Source organism: Psittacula echo, assembly GCF_963264785.1.
Source record: "Psittacula echo genome assembly, chromosome: 2".
NCBI classification, from domain to species: domain Eukaryota; kingdom Metazoa; phylum Chordata; class Aves; order Psittaciformes; family Psittacidae; genus Psittacula; species Psittacula echo.
In genome coordinates, this window is record NC_137737.1 from 125,356,732 (window position 1) to 125,383,966 (window position 27,235).

Here is a 27,235-nt window from a genome sequence, read left to right on the forward strand (position 1 = left end):
ATACTTGGAAAGGTTTGTACTGTAACAATCAAGAGGTAAATTTTTGCTTTATGCTTATTAGGCATCTCTTACACCTTTTGTTCTTCACTTTAGTCTCTTATGTCCTTGTAGTAGTTCAGTCATGTCACCTAAATCCAGAATAACTCACAACAATTGGTGCTAAAATTTATTTTACATCACTATTAAGGCCATTGGTCAAGAATCTGTGCATAGTAAGAGACAGTTACTGCTGTCTTCAAACTACTCAATGATCATGGTCATAAGCATCGGAAATTACTAGTGGGTAGATAAAATATCTTCTGCTTCTCTGCCCTAGATTTTTGTTAAACCAGAGTAGAAACTTGCATTCCTCAAAACAAGTCTGAACTAATCAAAGCTGAAAAAGCTTTCAGAAAGCTTGTTTAAAATAAATACCTTTTATTAACAGAATATAAACTAACAGAATGCAATTCTGCCCATGTTTGCTCACCGATTGCCTTTTGCAGTCCTGAAAACGGTGGTATTCTTAAATATGGTGCTTCCTAGTCTTATAAAGGTTGCCCATTTGCTAAGTTCAAGTACGTACTTAGAGAGGATGTAGTTTTTGTACAAGATTGAATCATTGGTGTCAGTCACATAAAATGATCACATCCTTGAATTAAAACTTTAACAATTTGTCGTGGTTTAAGCCCAGGCCGTAAATCAGAATCACGCAGTCCACTTCCCCCCCCACCTTTCTTCCCTCCGCTTCTGGAGGAACGGGGAGGAGAATCAAAAGAATGCAACTCCCACGGGTTGAGATAAGAACAGTTTAGTAACTAAGGTATAACACAAACCACTACTGCTACCACCATAATAATAATGATAAAGGAAATAACAAGGAAGAGAATACAACCGCTCACCAACCGGTACCTCACCCCCACCCTGCAGTGCTCCAGCCCTTCTGGGAACTCTCAGTTCTACATCCTGGGCATGACGTGCTGTGGTATGGAATACCTCTTTGGCTAGTTTGGGTCAGGTGTCCTGTCCCTGCTTCCTCCCGGCTTCTCCTCCTCCCTGGCAGAGCATGAGACTCACAAAGTCCTTGGTCAGGGTAAACATTCTGACCAGCAACTGAAAACATCGGCTTTATCAATATTTTTCCCAGGCTGAAAGTCAAAACCACAGTGCTGCACCAGCAGAAAAAATGACTGCTACTGCTAAACCAGGACACAATTAAATGAAATGTGAAGAATACTTGGATGATTTTATTAACAAATATGTTTTATTTAACATGTTATGCCATAAGATTAAACTCAAAATTAATAAAGTAAAATATATGCTTTTGCAGATATAATAAGATCAAAAAAAATAGTATTTTAAAAGTACCAAAAGACCCTTAGCAAGTTGTTATATTCTCTGTGCTTTCATTATTATTCTTTCAAACATGGTGTTTATTCACTATATTTCATCTGTAATGCTTCTGCTTTCACCTCTGGCTCACTTAAGAATCTATTCTTAATTCCTTTAAAACATGCAAAAAATATGACTTCCAAGAAGAACTGCCACATAGCCATAGAGCTACAGAACTCACTGCAAAAATACTGATAAATAAGGTATCAGTTAACATCAGTCACTTTAAAGCTAGATCCTTGGCTGATGGAAATGAGCAGACACTGATTGCAGCAGAACCCAGATGTACCAGTCAGCTGCCAGCTTCCAAGTTCCAAGTCATGGCAAGTTGCTTTGTCTCTCCATAAAGCAGAGTACTGCGTATCCATAATGTTTCTTTATAATTCTTACACATCTCTAGAACAGTTAAATTTTCAAAAGCAACATGTTGATTTTGAGTCCACCCCAATACATACATTTGAAAATAGGTTTCTCTGAACAGTTAGTGAAACCTTGGGTCTAATTCTTTCATTACATTAAAAAAAAAAAAATCACAAAAGTGCATATACATATGTATGTATACATGCAGAAGGAAGCCACATAGCCACCTGCAGCATGGCCAGCTGCAGCTATATGCCATTTGCTGCTATAGACACGGGCCTGTGTCACAGAGTACATATATTTGAATGTAAATGTTTATCCCTTCGTTCAAAAGACCCTACTAAGGGAAGTCTTTCTGTTAGGGAAAGGACTAAGTCCAGGGACTGTCTGGAAGTGGAGTTTTACTTCAAGCATCTCTGTGTGGACCTGCTCCACTGAAGTTGCAGCATCAAACCTTTATTGCAAAAAGAACAGACTATTTTACACCAAACTGTAACTAAGATAGTATATCAACTTTATGGACTTTTGTAGAGCAGATATTAAATGATTTTTCCATTTCCCACCAAGCAGATCTGGTAGAAACACCATACTTCCCATTAGCTTCTATAAATTTGAAGTGGTCAAGCTTAGAATGGCAACTGAATACACTAGAAGGCATCAGCACTGGGAGTAATATACTGACTCTTAGCTCCTGGAAATAGCTCTCAATGACATTTCTTCAGCAGATGAAGAGTAATATTTTTAACTGCAAGCATGGTCTCTGTGCAGGTTGGTTTGATCAGCGTCTCAGGAAGTAAGAATCCAAAATGGCCAGTGTCACGCAGCTCAAATGCAAACGCGTAGGGGATGCCGTTTTTGTAGGCCCAGTCCATAGAGCTGCCTGAACTCACATCTGAGAGAGAGAATCAAAAGATTAAAAACCCCCAGGTTAAATGCAGGTCATGTTGAAAGCACCAGAGGGTTCATGTGGTGTTTTGTCTCCAGAACGCGGTGAGTATACTTGCAACTCCAGCTTTTTCCTTGCCCTGATCTTAAACACCCTTCAGAGAAGGGCATGGGTACCCAGCACCAGTGAAAGGTGCTCAGCGCAGTATGGATTAGACAATATGAAAAAAAAAAAAATAACTGACTTTTTTGTGTATAAAGCAAAACTTTAATTAAAGAGAACATATAGAATAAAGCCTCAATTTGTTCTTGTTCCCAGGCAAATAAAACTTTCCTTCCACAGAGATCTTCTGGCTGGATGAGAGCTCTGCATACTCCTAAGTTTAACTTAGGGACTTTAGGCAATTCCTTTGCAGGGAGAAAGGAGAAACCTGATAATCTACATTCTCCTTTTCAAAGTGCTTTTAAAATTATTTTCTCTTAATTTCTGTCTTCTCACCGTTTCCTTACAGCATAAGAGCATTTGCATAGGTGGTGTCTAATATTAACAAACCTTCCCAAGGAAGTGTGCTTCATATGCTTTCCTTATCTCCATATGTTGATTACCCAAGACACTTATATTTATATAAAGATCCATCTCTCATGTGGCCTGCTGTCTTCTGTGCAGTTCTGGCATTAATTCACACTGCTCTTCCTTTGACATAGTGACTGACTGCACCGTAATGAGCACAAGATGACAACTGTGCTGTGAGATGGAGGCCCACAATAAAATGCAACTCACATCTGAGACACAAAACACAGCAACAGCAGAGGAGATGCAAGAGGTTGCTTATGAAAAATCTTGCTATTTACTTAAGCCTCTGACTTTATGAATATCTGTTGTCGTCACTGAGTGCACTCAGGCCTCATAAATTCAGTAGAAAAAAAGAAAGTGTCTTGCCGCAACCTGTTGGACTTCTGTTTCTCCTACCTGTCTATATGGAAAGCTTGACTGACAAATGTTGTTACATATTTAAAATGAGTATTTTAAAGATATTCTGTTATAGGAAAAAATGCGCTTGAAATCACTATCTGAAAAATAGAAGATATCCAAATACAGATACTGTTGCTATCATTTATCATCATCTAGACAGAGAGGCGTATGAAACTTAGCTTTTAAAAGATATCACCCTAAATTTTAGAATTAGCTTTATGAATTAGCTCTATGAATATCACAATTGTATAGAAGAAAGGTGAAGTAATAGTGAAAAATGAAACCTACTTTCAATTATTTCCTCCTGTCGTGGTTTAACCCCAGCTGGCAAATAAACACCACACAGCTGCTTGCTCACTTCCCCCACCCCCCAGTGGCATGGGGGAAAGAATTGGAAGAGTAAAAGTGAGAAAACTTGATATGAAGATATAAAGGGTCGATATAAAGACAGTTTAATGGGACAGAAAAGGAAGAAAATACTGGTAATAATAATATAATAATGATAAAAGAATTAGAATATACAAAACAAGTGATGCACAATTGCTCACAACTCACTGACTGATGCCCAGCAGTTCCTGAGCAGCAGCCCTCGGCCAGCTTCCCCCCTAGTTTATAATACTGAGTATTATGTCATACGGTGTAGAATATCCCTGTGGTCAGTTTGGATCAGCTGTCCTGCCTGTGTCTCCTTCCAGCTCCTTGTGCCCCTCAACCCTTCTCACTGAATGAATCCATGAATTCAGCACAAGAAGCTGAAAAGTCCTTGCCTTAGTATAAACACTACTTAGCCACAACTAAAACATCTGTGTACTATCAACATTATTCCCATTCTAAATCCAAAACACAGCACTGCACCAGCTAGGAAGAAAAATTAACTCTATCCCAGCCGAAACCAGGACACCTCCCAGATATTTTATAACTTAGTGCATTTACAGTATCTGATAAAGATATGCTTTTTAACATCTTGTTTTGTCTATTTTTTTTTTTATATCGGGTTTTCTACGAACGTGTTATTTGCTGGCTTTCACCTTTCAAATGCATTGCTTTTAGATCTCTTTTATTGCATCAATTTAATCTTACTGCAATCAACTGACTGAATCAGTTACAAAACTTCATCTTCTGCCTTCCTCACCACCCACAACTGGAACAAAGTTCACTTTAAACAGTGTTTGCTTTCTTTGTTATTATAAGGGTAATTTCCTTCTTACCATAGGTAGGTCAAAGTCACAAACCTGTGCTAGAGGAAAACTTACACAAAGTGCTAGATGCAGGACCATATCTGTATCTTATGCCATAGGCCGACTGAAGAGCATTTACAGCGTTATAGGCTGCTGATTCCTGTGGGGGGGGGGGAGAAAAGCAAATACATAAATTAGACTTTGAATTAAATACTGTAATAGGATTGGAACCTGATAATTGACTTCCAGCTCAATGCTGTGTTCCATGGCAGCTAATGTAAAATTATTTTAAAGGAAAAATGCATTATTTATTTTTATTGACAGCAATTTCCTAATTCCCTGAGAAACTTGGTTCAGTGTTTTCACGGCATGAAGAAGCTTACTGCACTGTGAATGGTCAGTCATTAAGTATTTGTGATTGTATGTATAGATACCAAATCAGTGACACAACAAATTTAGGACACATGTGAGATCATGAGATGAAATAATCTCTTTTTTTATGCAGTTTTAAAGCCATGCATGCATTTTCTGCCAGTACATATGAATGCATTTCCAAGTCCACTAAATCTCATCTCTGCTGGGCTTGTGAAGAAGGAATGATCTCTTGGTGATACTCCACAGAGGTTCAGTGAACAAGAGCAGGAAAAAGGAAGGAGGCAAATTTCACTCCTGAATCTGTGATGGACAGGTGAATGATCACTGCTGGTCTGACTTTCTCTGGGGAAAGATGATGTAGGCTTGGAGAAGTCTTTCCACTATTGCAGATACGTGATTTCAGTACTGTATGGGGAAAATTGGCATCTACAGTTCAACATCCATATGCATGCAGTCTGTTTAGGAACTCATGGTATCCTGTGAAATGGGATGAGAAAGGCTTGGCCCATGGCAAATTCTGAGGCTCACATGTGGATAGTGCATTCAAACAGAGAAAGGAGGCATATATTCAAAAGAAAAAGGAATATTATGATCCCAAAGAAAAGGTCTGTGGAGAGTGAAGGAGCATCTAGAAAAACAGAGACATCTCCCTATAAAGAGCAGGAAATGCATATCTTAGGAGCTGGAAACTTACAGACTTTGGGCCACTGGGTAAGGCTGCAATGGTTGTTTTAGATGTTTCAATTCTGTGAACTGAAGAGCTGTAGGTTTCATTTTATGCAAGTGTTCATGAGCTTGGTGCTTACCTTGTTATCATGAGACACTAGATGAATGCACTGGGGAAGGATTACTCTGTACTTGCCTTCCCATTTATACATTTTCACTCATCTTCCACTTGTTTGCCACTGTCAGGAATCATGATCCTGGTTTAATCCTCGATCTGACCCCATTTCTGCTGTGGGTCTTTGCCCGAGTAGAGAAGCCAGAGAAAACTGCTTTAAAATGTCATTCCAGGGAAAAAAATCCCATTATTTTCACTTACGGAAAGTAGGGCTTTGTAGAGTTTATTTTACACTGAGATCTGCTCTAGCAAACGGAAAAGCACTTTTTAACTCCATTATAGAAATCCGTTCAGCACAACTAGATTTTTTGTTACTCAGCACAAGGATGACAGTGCTGGAGACTGACATTTTCAGCTTTCCCCTTCTCTTCCTCTTGCCATCTCCATGAGGGAGGGCATGGAGCCAGGGACCACTGAAGTCAGTGCTGCTGGGAACTTCTGCTGGGTTGGGATGTGGTCACCAGATGGTGTGAGAGGTAACCTCTGAATTACCTAACACCAAAGATGAGGAGGTTGGGAGGAGGCCCGAGGACAGGGGAAGTGCTGTCACCTGGGACTGTTTCTCCTATAACAGATGCCTCAACTTCTATGAGTCCAAGACACACAAGACCCATGATGGGGTCAGAGGTGTTGTGTGGTGGGGTGGTCACCGCTGTGATCAAGGGAGCAAGGAGACAGGGCTCAGCTGAAGGAGCTGAAATGGGTGGAGAGCAATGTCCTGGTAGCCACAAAGGAGAAAACTCCTTTTGCATGAGTTATGTATTGTACAGCAATGAGACAACAGAAGCAAGCTCTGTTGAAATCTTACTGATGAAATAGTTTGATAATGCCCATTTAAAACCAGCACAACAGTTCTGTGCAGAGGCAGCAAACATCTGGTGGTCAGACTGAGAGTGTCCCAAGTCCATATCCACCATGGAGGAAAATGTCCCTGGGCACTGTGAACTTGATGCTCTTAGCCTTGATGAAGGTGCTTGCTTCCATTGTTGGACTTATGTGCTCAAAGAAAACGACAGTTCTCAACTGCATTATACTGTGCAGGCTGGATCCTGAATAAGTCCAGGCAACCAGTCTTTGAACACCCTTAAGGAGACAGCTTCACATAAAATTACCAGATTTTTACAAAGACATACACAAACTCAGTCGTGCCATGTAAGTTCACTGCAAACACTAAGACAAACGAGTGTACAGGCAGAAAAGGGATAAAAGGAGGTGAAATTTAAAAGTCTGGAGATGGATGAAGGTTTTTGCTGTTTGGTGGGTTTTTTTAATTTAAAAGTGCACTTTCATTCTGATTATCTTAAAAGAACAGATTTCAGGACAGTGTTAATAAGACAGTTGTGCCTAAATTAGAACGGAATATGCATGTTGTGATCAGTACACAGCTCTCCAGTTTCAAAGCAGCTCTGAATAATTGAACACTTTAATCGAAATTGTAAATGACAGCTCACTAGAAAGATACGACCCAGACAGAGACATCCTTTCGTCTGCTCAGGATTAATTGTGGCCCCCTGTTAGCACCAAATGTTATTTATCTGCTATGCAAGTGGAGTCCTACAGTTGTCCACTGTACACAGTCTGCGTAGACCAACAAAGCTTGTTCCATCAGCAGGAGGAAACAGAGATCTGCTGTTTTCCAGCGCACTGTAATTTCTAAGAGAAATGGAGAATCTGAAACCTCAGCCTAAGTCACCATTTTGGACACTTCAAATATTAACGACTATTCATTTAGGAGCCACCAGATGATGGAGCCTTTGGCTGTAGGCAAATATTAAAGCACACAAATAAACAACCACAAATACTCCATTCATTTTCAAAATGATCCTCATAATGAGCTTTCTAAACAACAGGAAATTACTTCAGTTTTTTATTCCAACCTCCCTGTTCTTTTTGACCCACTGCAATAAAAAGTAGTGTAGAGTCCAAATATTGGCAAAATATTAGAATTGGGATTTGGCTTCTATTTGTCCAGGGCTGTTGTCTAAAACAGTGCCTTTCTTTGTCCCTTTAGGTCTGTGCTCCACTCTGATGAGAAGCCTAATCCAAGGTCTCCCAAACCTAGGAAACACCTACTACACCTCAAAAACTTGATTCCTTTGGTCTAAAAGCTGTGCATGGAAAGATAGAGCGTTTGTACTGAGGGCCAGCTACTCCCTTTTGCAGGATGGAAATAACCCTTGAGCAACAAGAACAACATGTACTGAAGATTTACTGGCATGTGTGAAAACTCTCAGAGACTCCTTTTCCTTACAATGACAGTGTCTGCTGTTGCCTTACGTTACTCTGGATATTTTCATCATCTACTTGCAGGGAAGATGCTGATTCTTCCTAATACCATGTCTTTACCTTCTGCTGTGTTGTCCGTTCTTAAAACAATATTCTTGCACTTCCTGGTGCAAGGAATGAGATCCTGTGGTTTTAAATTCCCAGTCTATGTTTACTGTTAAGTGATAGTTACCAGTTAACTTCAGGACCTCCTTTTTCTCTGCCATTCCCCAAAAAAGGGTTAAGAAAGAATAAAAAGAAGATTCATGGATTTGTTCACAGTCAGTGCAGGGCTGGTTAGTCAGTCCCCACAAGCCTTGTATTTTTAGCTCCTTTGCCTGCTTAGTTAACTTCTAATTTGCTGTGTCGCAGGAATGACATCACACAGGAGCATTTTTAGTAGCTGTTGAAATTAAGTGTCTTAACAGAAATAAACCCACAAAGAGAGTTTAGTTTGTGGTGCGCTGGCTGCTTAGCCTCCTGGGAGGGCAGCTGAGTGAAACTTCAGTGAAGCTTCAGGGACTGACAACATCATTCATCCTGCACAGGATAAATCTAAGGTGCAGCTAAGCTCCCTTGGAGTAAACTAGCAAGTTAAAAGTCACTGCAACTTTCAAGGCCTAAATGGGAGATACATGAACAATGTCAGTTTACTGGGATCTGAGAGAAAGAGGCTCACAACTGGTCAGTGCAATGTATGTCTGCGAGCAGGAGCAAACAGCAAGTACAGCTTAGCCATGCTTCCTTAAGAGAATAAACCATAGGGACAGTTTTATGCACAGGAGAGTCGCTAAAAACAGATGTCAGACTGTGAACAGAGGGAATAGTTCCGCATTTGGATGAGCATGGAATACATGAAATGTACAATAAATAGGCTTGCATAACACCCCTGTATTCTCATTAATTTATTTTTCTAATAGACAAAATCCCCTGATGTTAAGTAACTGGTTGTCTTAAAGGGTTAAAAATACTATGTCTGATGAGGGTCATACATAAAGCAATCCAAGCTTTGCTTTTGGTAAAATCTATGAGATTTCTTCTCTAATTGATAAACATAAACCATTTCAATTTTATTTTGGTCATAACATTGAAGATGATCTTTGTGCTCACAGTGCTTAAGTTCTGAGTATGGAGGGACAGAAATTTCAGCTAGATGCCCAAGGACTTAATGACATAATTCTCATTACAGTTAATTAAATAAAATGATAATAACTATAATTAAAACCCAGGGATTTAGCCTATAAAGAAATTTAAAGGGACTCATGGGTGGAAGGCACTATACCATTCTAATCAAATTACCGCTGTCTCACTATGAGTGAAGGTTATATAACCAGAAACGTGATTGCAAGCAGATGCAAAATAAATACCGCTCAGTATTAAATATGTGCAAAGTACTGAAGAAACAAATCTCCTCTCAAAGCAAAAGAATATTATATAAGGAAGCATATTCTCCAAAGTTTTAATGTACTTACCACACAGCTGAAGTTTGGAATAGTTGCGTATTTGTAAGAGTAAGGGTACAGCAGCATCTGTGCATAAGCGTGGAAGGACAAATAGGCTTTTATTTGTTTCCGATGTTTGCGGAGAAAATGAGCAACAGCCTTTACTTCAGGCTCAGATTCAGGAAAAGGACCACAGTAGGTGTCATCGCATGGGTGAAATGAAGCACCTTCATCTAGAGATTGGAAGAGAAAGTTGATCGTAAATGGTTACAGAGAATTTCCCAAGGATCAGCTTCTGGCTCACCCTGTACGGGCCCCTGTGCACAAGTGGGAAAAGCAATAAACAAATTCCTTTCTTGTGACTGATAGGCATGAGCCAGTGGGACCTCAGTACAGCAAATCTGCTTGTTCATCCAGTATACATACCAAGTTGCCAATTGGCCAGCTACACACAGTTCTTCCCAGAGGACATATTTTTAACCCAACAGAAAAAAAGAGAGCCTGACTTCATTGTATTTTCTTCTCTGGCTTTCCATATAAATGGCATATTTTATGGTAGCATTCCAGCATTAAAACTATTGAAGGGTCTCAGTAGGTCTATTTGAAATCAGAGAGGTATACCTCTTTCACTAGTCACTGCCAAGACAAATCTAGTCTTTAAGAGCATTTTAATGTACTAGGTATTACAGTGGTGGTTACAGTGGTAGGTAGATAACCACAAAAGGCATAAACTTGGAGACCGGTTTAAAACATATTAATAGTTCCTGACTGCTGCCTAGTTTTACTTTTGCAAATCTCATGGGAAAAAAATGACAAGAGAATGGATTGATTGCTCAGTTAGCTAAAATAGGAATAATTTCAGTTTGTACAGGGCTTAATTTTCCTTCAAGTTTGGGGCCAGGGTTCAGTTGTGAGGCTGTCTTTCACTACGTCAACCTGCTCACATGGCAGTAAGCTACAGAAGTGTAGCCTGCCTGTAATATCCCATGAGGTACTGAAAGATGAAACTCAGAAAAGGAGATGTGGCAGTGACTGCTTTATCGTTCAGCAATTCTGGATGTAAGCCACCACCTCATTTACAGCTTAGGGCCTGAGCCTAAAAGAACAATATTTATGCAAATCTACTCCACTCTTTTATCCACTGTGATTTTGAAATGCCACATGTTTTACACTGACCAGCAGAATAATAATAGTTCGTTTGTGACATTCCCTGGTGTCATCAGGGACTTACAAAAGCAGTGTTTTATTAGCTTTCATTTGTATAGTAAGTACTGCCATCTTCAAATAATAAGAGCAGTGTGTGAGAAGGCATAATAATATGAACTAAAACAGGTTTATGGAATCAGTGTAATGCAAAAAAATTCAAACCTGGAAGATTTTAATGCTGCAGCTTCATTTGTAATAAGAAAACTGAGGCTACCATTCAATGGCCACAGGTGGGGATTTCAAAAGGTATTAGTGCTTAGATTGCAGTGGATATGGAAGGGTTATGTAGAGGGCAGATGGTCTTTTCCCTATGGAACAGCTGGCCACCAAGGCATCCAGATCCCAAGAGCACTCTGCCTTGATGTCTTATCAGATATTATAGCTAAAGAAGAGATATTTAACAGACCCTCCGGAGCCTTTGCATTTTTTAATGGATACTTCATCTCCTGTAGCAGTGTTGTACACTGATTCATGAAAATGGACATCATTGTTAATAAACAGCAGGATCCTACAAGCTAATGGTAAAATGACCCAATAGTAAAATGACCCAATGGTAAAATGACCCAATGGTAAAATATGACTCAGTTTAGTGACTTTCAGTGAAGAAAAAAACTCTCTGAACTGTCCAGCCTACTACTGTGAGCCATTTGTAATCCTAGCTGCAGTTGATGCATTTCCTTAAGTGAAAATGGCTGGTAGTAAAAAGAGAGGTCTTCTATGGTGGCCTTGGATAATGTAAGGATATCCTCAATTTGCATACTCAAGCTCTTTTAAAGTAACACAAGAAGGAAAAAAACCAATACAATAATGCCAAATTGTGTGAAATTTCTGAGTTATGGTCATGAGAAGAAAATAAAATGGCATAAAATGCTACCGTGCTGCTTTACTTTTGTACCTGACAGCATATCAAAGGAGAACAAGTATCCTCCAACATCCGTCATGAGATCAAATGTACAAAGGAAGTGTGTGCAGAGACTGATAAAACCAATGCTTTGGTACAGAAGGAAGAGAGGGAGGGTAGATGAGTGGGAGCATGATTCTCAAACTTCCTTGCAGCCCCTTCTTGTGCCGATAGGGGGGAACTGTCCTCAGTGAGCAATGGGGTACGCTGCAAATTGGGATGAACTGGAAATTTTAACTCTCACTGCTGCTTTCTTGGGGGCTTTGGATGCAACCCCTTTAACTCGATTTGCCCCATGACATGATTTAGTTCTAAGTACCTCGTTACTGGCTGTAAGGTTGCTATTTATTTCATGAACATTAAGCCATTGTGCTAGTTATTGCACATATATATGTATATATATATTGCAAAGAGCATTTCTTCCCAGAAATCTTGCTGTCAGTATTCACCTGGGTCTGTGTACAATTTCTGTGCACTATTTCGGGTGCAAGGCACTGCAAGGTGAAATCTACCACAGTCAGTGATACGGCCTTTTCTTAGTCCGTAGAAAATACAGAAGCAACATCATAAAGCTTTCATTAAAGTCCTACACTGGAAGGGAAGAGGAAAGCAGAAAGGATGCTGTGTCTACCAACTGCTGCACTGCTGCTAGCATTCAGTGGCTTTGCTGGGGCTGGACTCTGCCAAAACACACCAGCTTGGAAGCCCCACAGTGAAGTTCAAGCCTGTCTGCAAACTGCAAGTGTGACTGAGCTGAATTAAAAGGTTTTTACAAGCATGTGCAGTATTAAATGTTAAACATACCATGATTATACAAGCCTCAAAGTGTGATATGATCCAGATTCTTCTCTGCCTTATTTAGTGTCAGACTAATGAGAACATGGAGCGCTGGGTGAGGATCTTCTAAGCACCAGTCAGCCCAGTTAATGAAAGAGCTCTTTATTCTCTGGCAAACTAGAGAATCAGACAGACTTTGGAGTCAGGTGAGGGAAGCAGAGCATGTACTTGGTGGGATGATGAGCAACCTTGGAGGAATTTTTTTAAACTTGGGGTGGGGACTTGTCTTTCATGTTCCATGCAGGGGAGAAATGCAGCAAGTGGTGGATTGCGACACACAACGTGTGTGCGTGTGGTTACACTTTCACTCAGCCTAGAAAAAATGTTTTTTTGCATTACTGAAAACTAAGCATTTTCAGGACTAAGTAAAAAGTGTGCTTTAGTACAGTGGCTAGTGAGCAGAAGGAGCAGGGAGCAGAGTGATTTGAACCCAGGAAAGATTAATTAGGACTAGAAAGTGCACTGTGACCGTATTATTTTTGCACTGATAAGGTACCTGCAAAATGGCTCTGAAGACTTTGTAAGAGAACTGTGCATTCCAGCTATGCTGGTGACTGTCTTCTGAACAGTAAATGTATGTCCCCCAAATACCTGCAGCAGTGACTTTACACACGTAAGTAAAAGATGGTAATGGCAACGCAGACTTTGGTTCATTTTTACATTACTATTGCAGCATAAAATTGCCTTAAAGATCATGTTAGCATCCCTGGGACCGTCTTCTGTAGTGGAGGGGTTCTCAGCTAACATAGGCTTTCTGGAATTGCTTCTGTGTCACTCCTCTCCTAACTGCAAGTAGAGCTGAAAAAAACCTGGAAGCGTATTTCACAGGTCTATACTATATTGAATGTATGCTTTTGTTCACTCTCACCTCATTCGTAATCTCCCCTGACAGACTGTTCACACTCACTTTTATCCTTACAGTCCTGCTTGAAGAATCCAGTTGATGCAAGCCAGACTGTACAGTTCTTACTCCTAGTGCAAGTAATCAGAGTATTGCGGAAACATCTAGAGACTTCCAGTGAAAGAGGGATGGGCTGAAGGGAGTGCTAGCTCTATGCAAACATTATTTCTGTCTTTACAAGTTTATAATATAAATAAGGAAGGTGGATGAATGCTGGAGGAGGAAACAGCTGCACAGAGAGTTGAAGGAAGTTGCTCAAGATGGGAGAGCAGGTCCGCAGAAGAGTATGTATATATATATATATATATATATATATATATAAGGTATGTATATCACCATAGTTCACAAGAAAGTGCTATTACTCTCTGCTGCACCAGAACTTGTATGTCTGCTTACTCCTGTGTAAGTTGTACTGTCTTGCTGTCATCATCATCATCATCATCATGGCTTGACTTCGCAAACGAAGATTTGGGAAGGGCTTTACCCATGCTTACTACAAGCGCGCTGATGACTAAAAAGACCAATGTGTCTTGCTGTAAGATAGAATAAAAACCCCTTTCCTCTTCAGTGGACCCATTCTAAGTCTTCTGCTGGTATCTCATTACTGCTGAATTCTCTATGCACAATTAAGGTCAATTTTTATGAAAGTATTTACAGAAGTGCTGGGAGTTTTATATTGGACCTTCATGCATGTAGAAGCACCTTTTTCTTTAATAAAATCACTAATAATAATGGCCTTAAAATATTCTCAGACATTTCTCTGTGAGGCCAACAAAGCAAGTCTGACATTTCCAAAGCTAAACCCATTTCAGAGACATTACTAAGTAAAATAAAATGGACTTTGAAATGTTTCCTAAAACTGTAAGTCAGGTAAATCCTGGAATGTGATCGGTCAGGCTCAATAACTGTGCTTCAAGTTATTAACTGATTGCAGGAATACAGGATAGCTGTATGTGTGGTTTTATACATCTGCCATTCTCACCATGAAAACGTTTTATTTGTGAAGAGAGGTGTTTTTCCAAAGTTCAGGACATTTATTTTTTCAGAAGCTGGGAGGAATATTTGAGTCTTGGCTTGTGGTTTTATAGGAAACTACCTCCAACTTTAACTACGGAAAACAGAACACTTCACAATGGATGTGACCTAACCTACTTACTCTGTTGGATAATTAAATACAGGGTAACCTGAACTGGTGGACCAAAATGTCTCCAGACTTACCACACCATTTCACTTTCCAGTTGCGATTAGCATCAACACCATGACACCGAAACCTTGTGTTCTTTGATCTTGTTTTTCTCCAAAATCGATCCTAGCAGAAGGTTATAAAATAGTTAAATAGCGATATTACTATCTTTTGGCAAAAGTCTATTTGTATACATAACAAACCAACCCCACTATAAACATATTCAGTACTGTATTTTAACTGGGGTAATTTACTTCAATTTTGCATGCCACAAGGTGACAGACCAGATTATACAGAAAGTCCCCTTTGAATGGTGCACCAACCATTCCATCTTTCCAGAACAACTTTTTGGGAAATCCTACTGATACTACTCACATTTGTCCAGCTAAAATGATATCCATCCACATTAAATACAGGCATGATATAGAAATACAGCTGAGTAAGCATCTTTTTCATGGCAGGATCAGTCTGGTATGTCTGAAGAGCCTAAATCAGAAAAGCCAAAGAAAGTAGTTTCTATAATAAAAACAATTTCCCGATTAAATGTTGTGACAGGCTAAGACAGTCCTGTGGCCTTTGGCAGTACAGAGACCTGAACTCTGTATGGCACCACTGACATCCTTAGAGCTGTACCTAAAGGCTGATACCTTCCTGCAAATGTGATTAAAGGCAGAATATGAACACATGAAAAAAGTGTTCGAAACACCCTATTCTCTCTGCTTCTCTGTTTGTTTCAATAGCCAAGAAAATACAAGTCACATTACAGAGAAGCAAATACATACAACATGTTTCTTGACATAGGAGCTGAAAGTCAGTGGACAGATTTTTAGTTGAGGAAATGAGGTTAGCTCCTCCTCTAAGACAATGGAGTGCTGTTATTTCCGCCAGGTGGTGATTTGGTGAGGTCAGAGCAAGTCTTAAAAGTGTTTAAGGCTCACATCACATAAGCTTTTGTTGTATTCAAAGTAATTTACTGTATGCATAATCATCAATACAGGCAGCTTATTCCTTCATAGTTTAGAATACCCTCTACTTTTGGAGAATCTCAAGTATAGAGATTAGTAGAGGAAGTCTAAGTAGGGAAAGTGTTTTCTTTTCCATTCTGTATCTTAGAAAAACATAGCAAACCAGAGGCTCCTCAGCAGTTCCGTTTGCTAGTATCAGAGATGCTCCTTTACCAGTTTCAGGAAGCTTGGACACCACATGCTGTAGAAAAAAACTGTCCTTTGTCATAGCTGGGCATCAAATCTGCAACCTTCAAAGTTTAAGTCTTGATTCTGTCAGAGGAGGAATCAAGTGCTTCCCCTGGCAGGGAGAGAATATATCACACTGACACAGGGTTCAGAGGGATGCCTGAGACTGGCTCCCCTCCTTGTGCTGTGATTACAGCTTCTGCTCTGCAGTGTTTCTGGCACTTCAGATCCAAGAAGTAACGTGTCTGAGAGGACAAAGGGAAATGTTTGTTCTGAAATAAACTAAGCTAAAAGCTTTTCAATTGAGAAATGCTGGGGATCAGAGTGAAGTACAGGAATTCGATGCTTCTGGGCTCTCTAGCATGCAGCTGTTTGAAGCTGCCACAGGGGCTGACGAATCCTTTTTATGGACTACCTGTAAGAAACACCCATACAATTGGACGTGTCTGGGGCTGAAATTCACTCATGGAGGAGTCTGAACATTTGTTTTCTTTACTGAGGGCCTAATAAGACTTCTAAATACTTTTTCTAAGCTGTTCATTAACTACCTCTATCGTGCAGTGCTTTCCCCTCGTTTATCCTCAGCTTTCCTCCCAGCAGTGCTCTGCACGTGCAGGTCCTTCAGCAGATTCAAAGCATCGTGTCATCCCTGTGCAAAGCCACCAACTTGCCCAGTGCTGCTACTCCACACCAAGCTCCTCTTCTCTTTCAGCCAGGCAAGAGGAGAGGAAGGTGAGCAACAGGGGGCAAAGGGGGAACAGCACAGAATGAAATAAGATTGGGGCAGAAGCTGGGACAGCATGGCGTGGAGCACCAAGGGGTGAGATGAGATGTTTAAAGAAGGCAGGATTATCACAGGGGAGAAGAGGATGACAGCTGGCTTTTGAGGAGAAGCTTGGTGGAGCCATGGGCTGCCTGGAAGAAAGTCACTGGCCAATGTAGAGGTTCCAGGTCTCCTGGCCCACATGCCAGAAATTCCCCAAGGATTCTTAGCTGTATTGCATTAGGATTGCATTCAAATTTGATTTACTTGCATTAGGAGGCCACATTAAGGCTACAAATATATTTGGATAAAAGTATTGGTATTCAGGGAACTGCAGCTATAGTAAAAAGTAATTATGTCAAAACAGAAAGGAATGGTTACTCAAAAATTATGACTGTGACAACCGGGGCTCTGTTTCATTTTGTTCCATGTACAGAAAACACATACTTGAAGTAACCAGGGCTACTCTGTGCATTAAGATAGCCCTGCACTTAAATCTGTACAGGTTTAAGAGCCTGTATGGTAAGTATGGATGTTAAATCTGTAAAACTGTTCTTACAGTGGAAACAAAGTCACCCTCCAAAATATGAGTCAAGGAAAAATAACATTTTTATTATGCTTATTTCAGAGAGAAGTAATTTGGCTGGGGAAGAAATAATGCACCACACACCACTTTATTGACTTTTTAATGCTTTTCTCTTTTTAGACAATTTTAACAAATTAAGCCCAGGCTGTGTCTCCCTAGTGGGTATTTCCATATCAGTGATAATGACATTGGCCTATTTGCTTCTATCTGTATTTACGTATGCCATTCTTTTGCTGTCAGTTACATCTGTAATTACGCGTTTTGTTACCCTGTAGTGTTATATACTGCATTGTATACTGCAATGCTGTAAGATTAAATTCTTTAAAACACTTTGAAAATTATTTCCTTAAAATAACTCCAGATAAGTAATTAATTTAAAGTAATATCCTTCTGAAAAATTGCATGGATGAGCTTTGCAAATTTTTCAGAACCTTTCGGAATTTGCAAAAAGTGACATAATGAAAATATTTGAATGAAGATTTTTTAATGTTCAATATGTTTTAAATCCTATGAAGAACATATTTTTCTTTCTAGGTAAAAGCACCACCATTTGAAAACCAAAACAAAACATATGCTGCAACACACCAAGCACCCTTTCATTTTTTAAAGCTACTCTATGTTATTTTAATGTCTGCTCTCATTGGCAAAATAGGAGAGACTTTAGAAACCATTGTAGTCCCCAGTAAAACTCTTCAAAATTTTAAGTTGATTTAGAGCCAAATATAGAATCATGGAATCATAGAAGGGTTTGGGTTGGAAGGTACCTTAAAGGTCATGCAGTTCCAACCCCTCTGCCGTGGGCAGGGACACCTTCCGCTAGACCAGGTTGCTCTATCATTCAGTTCTGTTCTTTGAAGCATCTATGCTTTTTCTTAATAATTTGGTTACCCTTTTAGAGTAGCATTTCATTAAAATGTAATGGACCTGGTGTGACCTTCTTCTTGATGGAAAGCCAGAGTGTAGGTGGTATAACCTGGTGTTAGTGAGATCATGTTCACTGTTTCTGCTGAAAATATTCTGTCCTTTCTACTGCTTTTATCTGGTGCTTTTATTTGATATATGTAATCAGGAAACACAGACTGCGTAATCTTACTTCCCTTAACAGGGAGGTCTTTGGCAATGTGCTTTACAGTTACTAAGTTGTGTCCTTGCTGGAGCAAAGCCCACAACTGGCCTTGTATGGCGTGACTCTCAAATCCTCCAAAAAATGATTATGTGAACCACCCACCCTGGCAGTGCTGAAACATTTTCTCTCCACTATGATACAAACAAGATGAATATAAACTATTAGTGAACTAACTGCTGTGTCATTTGCACAGAGCTCTCAGAATACAAAGTAATGTGACTTCATATGGCTTGATTCTGCTTCCCCATCACACAATCAGTAGCAGCTTCACTGCTGAATTTGCAGAGAGCCAGACTGGCCCAGTAAATGCTGAATAGTGTTATTAGTCAATGAACAGATGATACAGGAACCCTGCCAAAACCGTGCAAGCAATCTGCCTGGGGGATGAGGAAAAGAACCAATTATTAATAGGAGGGGGCTCGATCATCTGGATCAGCAGACCGGTGGTTGGTTGGTAGCGCTACACCAGCTTAGGCTGGCTGAGGATCTGGTCCATAGGAAATTTAATTTGGGTGATGAAGCGAACTAAAGAGCTATATTGTACATTGACAAGGCAATAAAAGGCAAGAGTTTAAAATGGATTTAGGATGCAGTTGGGCTTTTCATAAAATAAGGGGTTTGACTGAGAAGGACAAAGCAAGGAGACAGAGTTGAGAGAAACTGGAATAGAAGCTGAGCTTAATAACGATTTGCTGTCCCTCAATTAATTATTATTAAGTTAAAGGTAACAATCAGCTTTTGCTGTTTCTGGTTTAGAATTAAGCAGTCGCACTGAATTGAACAGTTACCATTATAGCACAGGGAATTGACTACATTGCTGTTCTATCAGAAATCACATAAAGCTGCTTCCAGCAAAACAGGATTAACTCTTCCATGCCATTATTGAGATATCAGTTAAATCATACTTTCTGACAGTAACATACAATATTTTACTATTGTCTGTACATCTTACACTTTAGCAGGGTGACACTGTGATCTGCCATTCAGGCCTTCATTGCTACTTTATCAGTTTGGCAAGCTAGTAGTTAGCTTTGTTGCTGTGCTTGGAAGAGGTACATCTTTTTATCACCATTTTCCCTTTTACTGCTGGTGTCCTGCTTTGGCATTCAAATCATGACCTGAATGGTAAGCCCGTTATTAAGGCTAAGACACGACTGTGTGTTTAGAAACAAATGGCTTAAAATAAAGGGTCAAATTTTCAAGGCTGAATCTTGAACTGTATATGATTTATTTATTAGTATTTTTCAACACCAAGCGAAATCTTTCTTCCGCTTTGGGAGCATTTCCCACAGGAGGCATCTAGAAACAGCAACTGAGAAAAATGAGTGTGTTGCAACTACTCTGCAGCATTCAGAAGAGAGCTCATAAAAAGATTCCAAAAAGAAGGACCTGTAGGATTCCAAAGGCTTGCTTATGCTGCCTCTAAAGGATGCAGAATGAGAAGATGCTGAAGCAGAGAAGAGGCAGGGGGACAATGGCATGACTGATGTGCTAGAGAAGCAAACAGCAGTTCCAGCAAGTTTGGGCAAGGCCTGGACCACCCAAGCAAATGCAGGATCTTGTGGGGAAGAAACTGCATGGTTACACAAATGTTAATGGAAATAAGACACAGAACTTCTTGGTTCTACTCTGAGAGGTAGTACATAAAAAACCCCTCATGGTTCCCAAATAAATCAAGGACTGCCTAGCAGGGAAAGGGAAGGTCTGAGTTATTCTGAAGCACTGTGAGTGCTCTGAATGGGGCAACACAAAATTCTCTACTAGTAATTACATCAAACTAATGACCACCAGCTTTGTGGAGACTTACCAACAGTATACCTCTGAAAAATGTAATTCTTTAATTTTACGCCCTAGTTCTGTTGGTTCAGGGTAGTACCTATTGACAGCAACCCACCAGAACTCTCTTGAATACACTGTTTAATTTAGTTGTTGAGACACAGTTAAATAATTAAAATGAAAATTATTGCTTGGAATTCAGTTTCTGGAACAGCTATATTTTCCAACACACAGAATTTTTTTCGTAGTCCTTTCTCATGCTCCATAGTATTTCTGAAGATCAGGAGTTTTACTGAGGCCTTAACTACTGAGCATCATCACACAGGAGTTGAGCGCTAAAATATAAAGCTGAATTTCTTCCCTAGGCCACGTAATACATTGGAACAACAATGTGAATTCTCTTCTTGCCTTGAAGAAGAACATACTCAGCAGCTTAAAAGCCTTCACAGGGTAGAATTTCAATGTCCTAGTGATTAATACTTAACATAGGAGATTGCATTAGCAAGTGTCATTGAAGAATTCCTGCTACAGGCACAACACAGCTGCAGGGTTACCTTTATTTTATCAAGATGTATTCACATTGTGAAAAATGAATAGCTACAAACAAAATGAAAGTAATTTTTATCTTCTTAAGATCATGGGTAGGTAGGAGGATGCATCTGAGTAGTTGTAAGTGCACAAGAGAAATAATACAGTACTTCTTTTTGGAAAACTGGAAACCATTTTAATTGTTGGGTTGGTTTTTTTCGGGGGTTTTTTTGCCATTGCAAAGACGTGACAGCAAACGAAAGCACCCTCTCTAAAATGTTTTACTATTGAATAGATCCTGGGGAAATCCACCTTGTAGCAAAGGAGAAAGAAACACTGCAGAGTATAAAAATAGTTTGCCACAGCTGCTTTTAAAACAATGCATCACATGCCTCGTTGTGGTAATACCATGGTACTGCACTCCGGTTTTTTTTGGCATTGGCTTAGATTATCCATTAAAAGAAAAAAAGAATCGCAACTGAGGGCCCAGTCTGGGAAACTATTGTTGGAAGTGTTCACTGCTGCTGTATCTTCCTCTCAAAAGTGGTGCACATTAGTAACCTCTGCTTTCAGTAGCAAGGATGTGTCGGAGAGATGCAGATACTCAGAGAGAAGTGGGGTATAAAATGGCTGCAGGAATAGCTGAACTCATTCAGAACTGAACCAGATGTGGAGTGGCAGGGGGAAAGTTGAGTTGAAGCAGAAGCAACATACAGAACATAGACATAGGTGTAATTATTATGCAGAAACTTCAAATGGCTGGAACAGCATTTGGAGCATTAAAAAAATCATGACGATGAAAACAGATTCCGCATTTATACCAGTGCCTCTTGCTGTTGAAAGGCTGATGAATGAAGTACTGAGTGAGGAGGCTGGAGGAGGTGATCTCTCAAATGGAGAAAAAACAAATAGTGTTTCAGGCAGAAGCTCCTGACAGAGAAGAATGTGTTAGCTAAAGATAAGTAAGGGTGATGTTTCAAATATAGATGAAACAGATGGATTTTTCCTCCAGATAAAGGATATATAGGGAGCACTCAGAGGAGTCAATTTTTTTCTGAGGTTAGAGAGCTAAAAAGACAGCTGGGGAGAGTAGAGCTTGGCAAACAATAAAAATTAAGCTCCAATGATTGTTCTGCATTTATGACAGAGCTGCAGAGCATTTGAGGAGAGATCCATCACCAGGTGACTGGTCCTTCAAGGTGAAAAAAGCCCAGTCTTCACAGTGCCATCATCACTGGCAGCTGTGTAAAAGGCTGCAGGGAGGCAAGATACAGCCCTTATAAGCTTCTGGCCTTCCTAAAATAAGGGTAAAATAAAATATGATGAACAGGAGAAAAGCTTGGATAGGAAGATTTCATAGAGAAAGAAGATGCGATGGCTTAAAAAGCAACAAAAAATTTCAAGTCAAATCAAGATCAGCTGAAGAGCTTTAGCTGAAGGGAATGGACCTTAGAAACAAGAAATGTATCCAACTGAGCAGTGAAAGAGAAAACCACAGGTACAAAGTGATCGTTTTGGCCGACTGATTCACTTCGGAATTTCAAAATATTTCAGAAGCTCTTCAGGTTTCTGAGAGCCAGCACTCAAAGGTATGGTAAGAACAGTGGTGTATCTGTCATCAGGAGAGGAGTGCCATAGATGTATGGCTTACAGGGAGAGGCAGTCATGTCCTTGTTTTCTTTCCTTTTTGGTTCAAAACTTCTGCTTGGAAAATTCCCAAAAATGGAGACAGAAAGCCTATCACAGGGTGAACTAGCTATATTGCCTTGAAGAATAACTAAATATAGCTGTAATGAGCATCCTTTAATATTAGTCTGAAATCCTGGATTGTGGGAACATGACATTTCAGCTGTACCTGTTCAAAAGACTTAAATCTGTTGACAAGTGATAGGTCAAGCATATAATCTTTAACAAACATTACTGTGTTGCTTCACATAACTATCATACACACCCCCAAAATCAGACTACTTCTGAAGTGGGTGAAAAACTGGTGTTGAATTTCATAATCAGCCAGTATTTTGAGGCTCTGGTAGTTAAGATAGCAAAGGGAAATAAATTTTCTGACTCCTAGAAGATTACCAGTTTTGATGGACCTCAGCAAGACCCAGAAATGATGCAGAATGTGAAGCTGTTTTCCTAACAGTGTGGACTTCAGCACTGGAATGAATGAGTGAGTGCTGCTCTGACTGTTGTTGCAGCATACTGCAGATGTTTTGTCCATCAGGACATGGTCTGTGGTATTTTGCAGAATGAGTATAAGTGCTACACTGGCTTTCAGCAGATCTTAAAGTAGGAATACTTATAGCTTTATGGCCCTCTGACCACATGGCTTGCATGGTGCAGAAGAAGAGCCAACCCTTGTTAACAGTGACACTGTCTGGGTCTCCTACTCGGACCTGTGTCTGGTCACACTGTTGTCTTTATTCAGTTCTGTAGATGTTTATGTATGTGCTGTTATTTTAGGTATCCTGCCTTTGCAGTCAAGGACTTCATAAACATTTCTGAGGAAGAATTTCAGGTCTTGAACCCTGCAAAATTCCTGGTAAAGACTAGTCTCTGGGGCCTGGTCCATGAGCCTGATGGCTGGCTAATTGGCATTATGCATCCCTTACGCATCCCATAAGGTGACTCATAAATCAGTCTCAAGCTGAGAATAGTGGGGGCAGGTGTTGATATTTTGCATCTTGGACAGCCTGTGTCCAAGCTAACAGACAGTTAGCTCATTATTATGGAGTGATAATATGGGATTCAAGCTTGGTTTTGTCAGCAATCAATACCAATGTCAGCATTCAAAATAAAAATATTTAAAATCTGCCCTCAACCTTTACCTTCTTTGTCTAGGGTTACCTGTCTGCTCCCTGGGTGTGTGATAAAGCACAAATGCATCATCTTGAATAATTTGGGAACTTATGTACCTGCAATCATTGAACACCTGCATTTCAGGATTTGGACTTTAGGCCACGTATCTCACAGTTTCAAGTACACAGAGCATAGAATCAGAGAATAGTTAGGGTTGTAACTGACATTCATTTCCTATTTGGGATTTTTCAGAGATGAAAGATCTATTATGGCCCATCTTTTAGAGATGATACAGTGCTGCAGGATGAGCAGGGCTTCAGAGGTGTGGATTTGGATTCCTCTACTGTACAGCTCCTTTTCAGTGGGTCTGTGGATAGGGGTGAAGGAACAATCATGGGTAGTCTCGCAAGATCAATGCCATAACCAAACCTATCAAGTCACCTTGATCAAATCCAGAAAGCTCAGAAGTAGTTTTGAACATTGTTCCAGCAAAGTTCTTAGGTACTGTTAGGTTCTGTCCCAGAAGAAGCAGAAGGTAGCACTGCTTATCCAGGAGAAAAACCTGCAACAGTCTCACATCAAAGAAAAGTGGCTGTGTGCAATGTAACTCACATTCAAAGGATTATAATACTATTTTGAGGAAAGTCTTCAAGATTTGAACATTTGAAAAATATAAAAGCGTAGGTAGTCTGTGGAAGTGCATGCCACAATTTACACTTGAAATGCAAGATATACTGACGCCGGTCAAGATATGATTGTTTTTCTTTTTTCCTAAAAAGGCCCACTTTTGAGGATGGGAGAATAAGGTGATGGTGGAGGTTACTGCATTTCCAAAGTGTGAAGTTATTTGCACCTTAATTTGAGGTCCTGATGAGGCTATTCCCTTAGGGGAATGTGCATGATCTTAGTGGATGTTTCCCTTAAAGTTGCCATTGGATTCCTAGAACATTACGTCAAGAAGAATTACAATCAGTGCTTGCTTGTTGAAGATTTTTAATGGCATTTCTTGAATTTTCTAATCTTGAAATACAAATTCCTGCATCAGAAACAAAGAATAGTGCATCTTTAAGTCACATCCCTTGTATGTTGTTTTCTGAAAATGTGTGAATGACATTTCAAGGTTATACATCATTGACATGGATCAAATGGCAACATTTATTAGAGGGAAGAAAGTCAAACCAGATGTAATGGGAATCCTCATCTGCTTCCACTAAAACTGAAACACAATCTAGTTGTGATGTTAATTTGAATAGCTGCCTGTGAACCATATTTCTGATTTTTAAAACAATGGTAAGTCCTGGATAATTTAGTATCTGGATTCTGCTTCTCCTCTCACAACCGTAAACCCAGTGGAGTTAATGTCCTTATTTAACACATATACACATATAATTGTACTTTTACAAAAAGTCTATAGGGTTTGCTTCTTTGTTTCTATGAGGGCTATTGAATTTGGGATAAAAACATGTTTGATACACAAATTTTGTTTCTAAAGTTTCCTGCTTTCTACATAGTAATAACACATAAAGCAGTCCCATTCTTTCCAAGTTTGTAATATTTACTAAGACATTTAATGTATGGTTTTAATTTTTTTTGCTTTCCCCCTCCCCAAAATCTTCGATGTGCACACAAATTCTGGGTTACATTTGATCCATTTATCTTTGCAGGCTGCCTTCAAAGTAATCCAAATATAATCTGTTCCATTGCTTTTTACAGTTCTTCTTGCTTCCCTACCCCACCTACTCCAGGTCTGTTAATATTTCCACTGTCAGGGCCTTTTTTGCACCCTTTTCAAGCTGAGTAAGGATTGAAGTTGAAGGGGACTCTACTGTAACATAACTGGTATTCTACTACAATAACACATGGATACTTCTTTCTGGCTCATTAGCTGGTACCTAAAGGTCTGATACCGTGCATGCAGGGTGTCCCCTTTCTTGACTTGAAATTCAGTGACCATAAGGTAGGGTTTGTCAGAGGCCACCAGTATTGCTAACCCTGGTAGAACATCTGATTAGCTTTAGCTGAGAGGCTACAGACATTTGGGGCGCCTTCTACAGAAACAAACAGTGATGTTATTAACACCAGACCTATGGAATACAGAGCCAAATCTGGAGCTTATGCTGGGGTAGATTAGAATAAAAAAACACCCAAAAAAGCAAACAAAAATCCCAACCCCCCAAACCAAACAGTCTTCACTTTCCTTTTGTTTGTTTCAAAATGCAAGTAGGCTGGGTTTTTACTTTCAATTATATTATTACATAATGCAAAACTCTTTCCTGTGCATTCTCTTTCTCTTTTCAATCTTTAACTTTTATATCTTTCTCCTTTTTTCTCTAGTTCATCTGTTCTTTTTCTCTAACTATCTTATTTGCCTGCATACAGAACAAGCCTGCATAGCAGGAAACCTCTTGCCTTCCTGCCTTTCCACACTCTAACCTCACATCCTCACTTCCCAAGTCTGCTCTACCCTAGTCTGCTTTGCATTTCTAGATAGATTTGCGTCCTGTCCAGCTGAACAACTCCAGATGCTTTGTAGAAAGTGAGGAGCTGCTGCCCATACCCTGGTAAGCCATACTAGCAGCCAGCTGCTCAGTGGCACCTCCAGCCTACTGGAGATGCTGTCCTCCATTGCTTGCAGCAAATTCATTGGCACTCAGAAGATGCCACTTCCAGAGGTGCAAGCAAGACACTGAAGTTTCCCAAGCTCAATGGGAATAGCTGGTCAAGCTTGCAGCACACAGTCTTGAGCCTGAATATTAAGTGACATTCATACATAGAGGTTGTTTTCTAAGCTAAATAACTTGAAAAGCCTCGTTGTACACAGGGGTATGGATACTTCAATGAAAACAAGTGACAGAGATCACAGGGTGAAGTGAAAGCTCAATAAAATATTTCAGGCTGCCTGCATGGTGAAGGGATGCATGTACGCTGTTTCTGCTAGAAAATAATCTAACATCACATAAATCCAACATTTCCTTTTGCTTGCCTTAAATCAATAGGCTTGTGGTGCTATTCCTTAGAGTCAACAAACATGCCAGGAAAAATCTGTTTCCAAGATGACTGCTCTTTCTCAGAACTGCCCGTAAGAGCGGGGGGGATGGAAAGTGGGCTGCTGGGCTGCAGAGGTGCTTAAGGGAGGAGTTCGCCAGCCAAAGAGAATTGCAGAGTTGGAAGCATGGAGAGGCCTTCAGCTTCCAGTTTTTCCAGAGCTCTTGCTGAAAATGTCTAATTCATTTAATGAGAAAAGCAATATCCTAAACCAAATAATCTAATATTCTTGTCTCTCCTCCTCTCCCAGCCCTTTTTAATACCATGATGGAGACTGTGAGCATGATGTATTCTTATCCTAATGCTTTTTGCTTTAATGCTGGATTGATGTATTGCTCTAAGGAAAGAAGAAAATGTATGTCATTTGTGAATAAAGGCAATGCACAACCAACATGGGCAGACGAAGGTGGGACATTCTTGTAGTATCAAGGTACTTGCAGAAACTTTCTTTCATCTAGAAAAATGCTTTTACATAGTTAGCAAAACAGTCTTACTAGCAAGCTACTCTTCAAGGATCTCAAATAACATCCAGAAGGTTTCTATATACACATAGACAGGCTATATTCTGCCATAAGGTCTACAGAGAAATCTTGTGATTTTTACCTTCCTGGCACATTGTAGTGCTTTATGGGAAAACCTCAGTAAGGAATACGTATTTGAGCCGTAAGGCTTTCCCACCACTGCCTGTCTGTGCCAAACAT

General features: G+C 39.9%; 1 protein-coding gene across 1 annotated transcript in view; it reads right to left on the reverse strand.

The window, feature by feature from the left end:
• Positions 1 to 2,435: 2,435 nt before the first annotated feature.
• Positions 2,436 to 27,235, reverse strand: part of CPA6 (carboxypeptidase A6) — a gene marked incomplete at both ends in the record, with an annotated part of 87,559 nt that continues 62,759 nt past the window's right edge. Inside the window, 5 exons of the mRNA XM_080639688.1 lie at positions 2,436 to 2,623; positions 4,843 to 4,927; positions 9,721 to 9,923; positions 14,754 to 14,844; positions 15,094 to 15,204. Of these exons, the coding sequence (XP_080495814.1) occupies positions 2,436 to 2,623; positions 4,843 to 4,927; positions 9,721 to 9,923; positions 14,754 to 14,844; positions 15,094 to 15,204 (678 nt within the window). The remainder of the gene's footprint in view (positions 2,624 to 4,842; positions 4,928 to 9,720; positions 9,924 to 14,753; positions 14,845 to 15,093; positions 15,205 to 27,235) is intronic.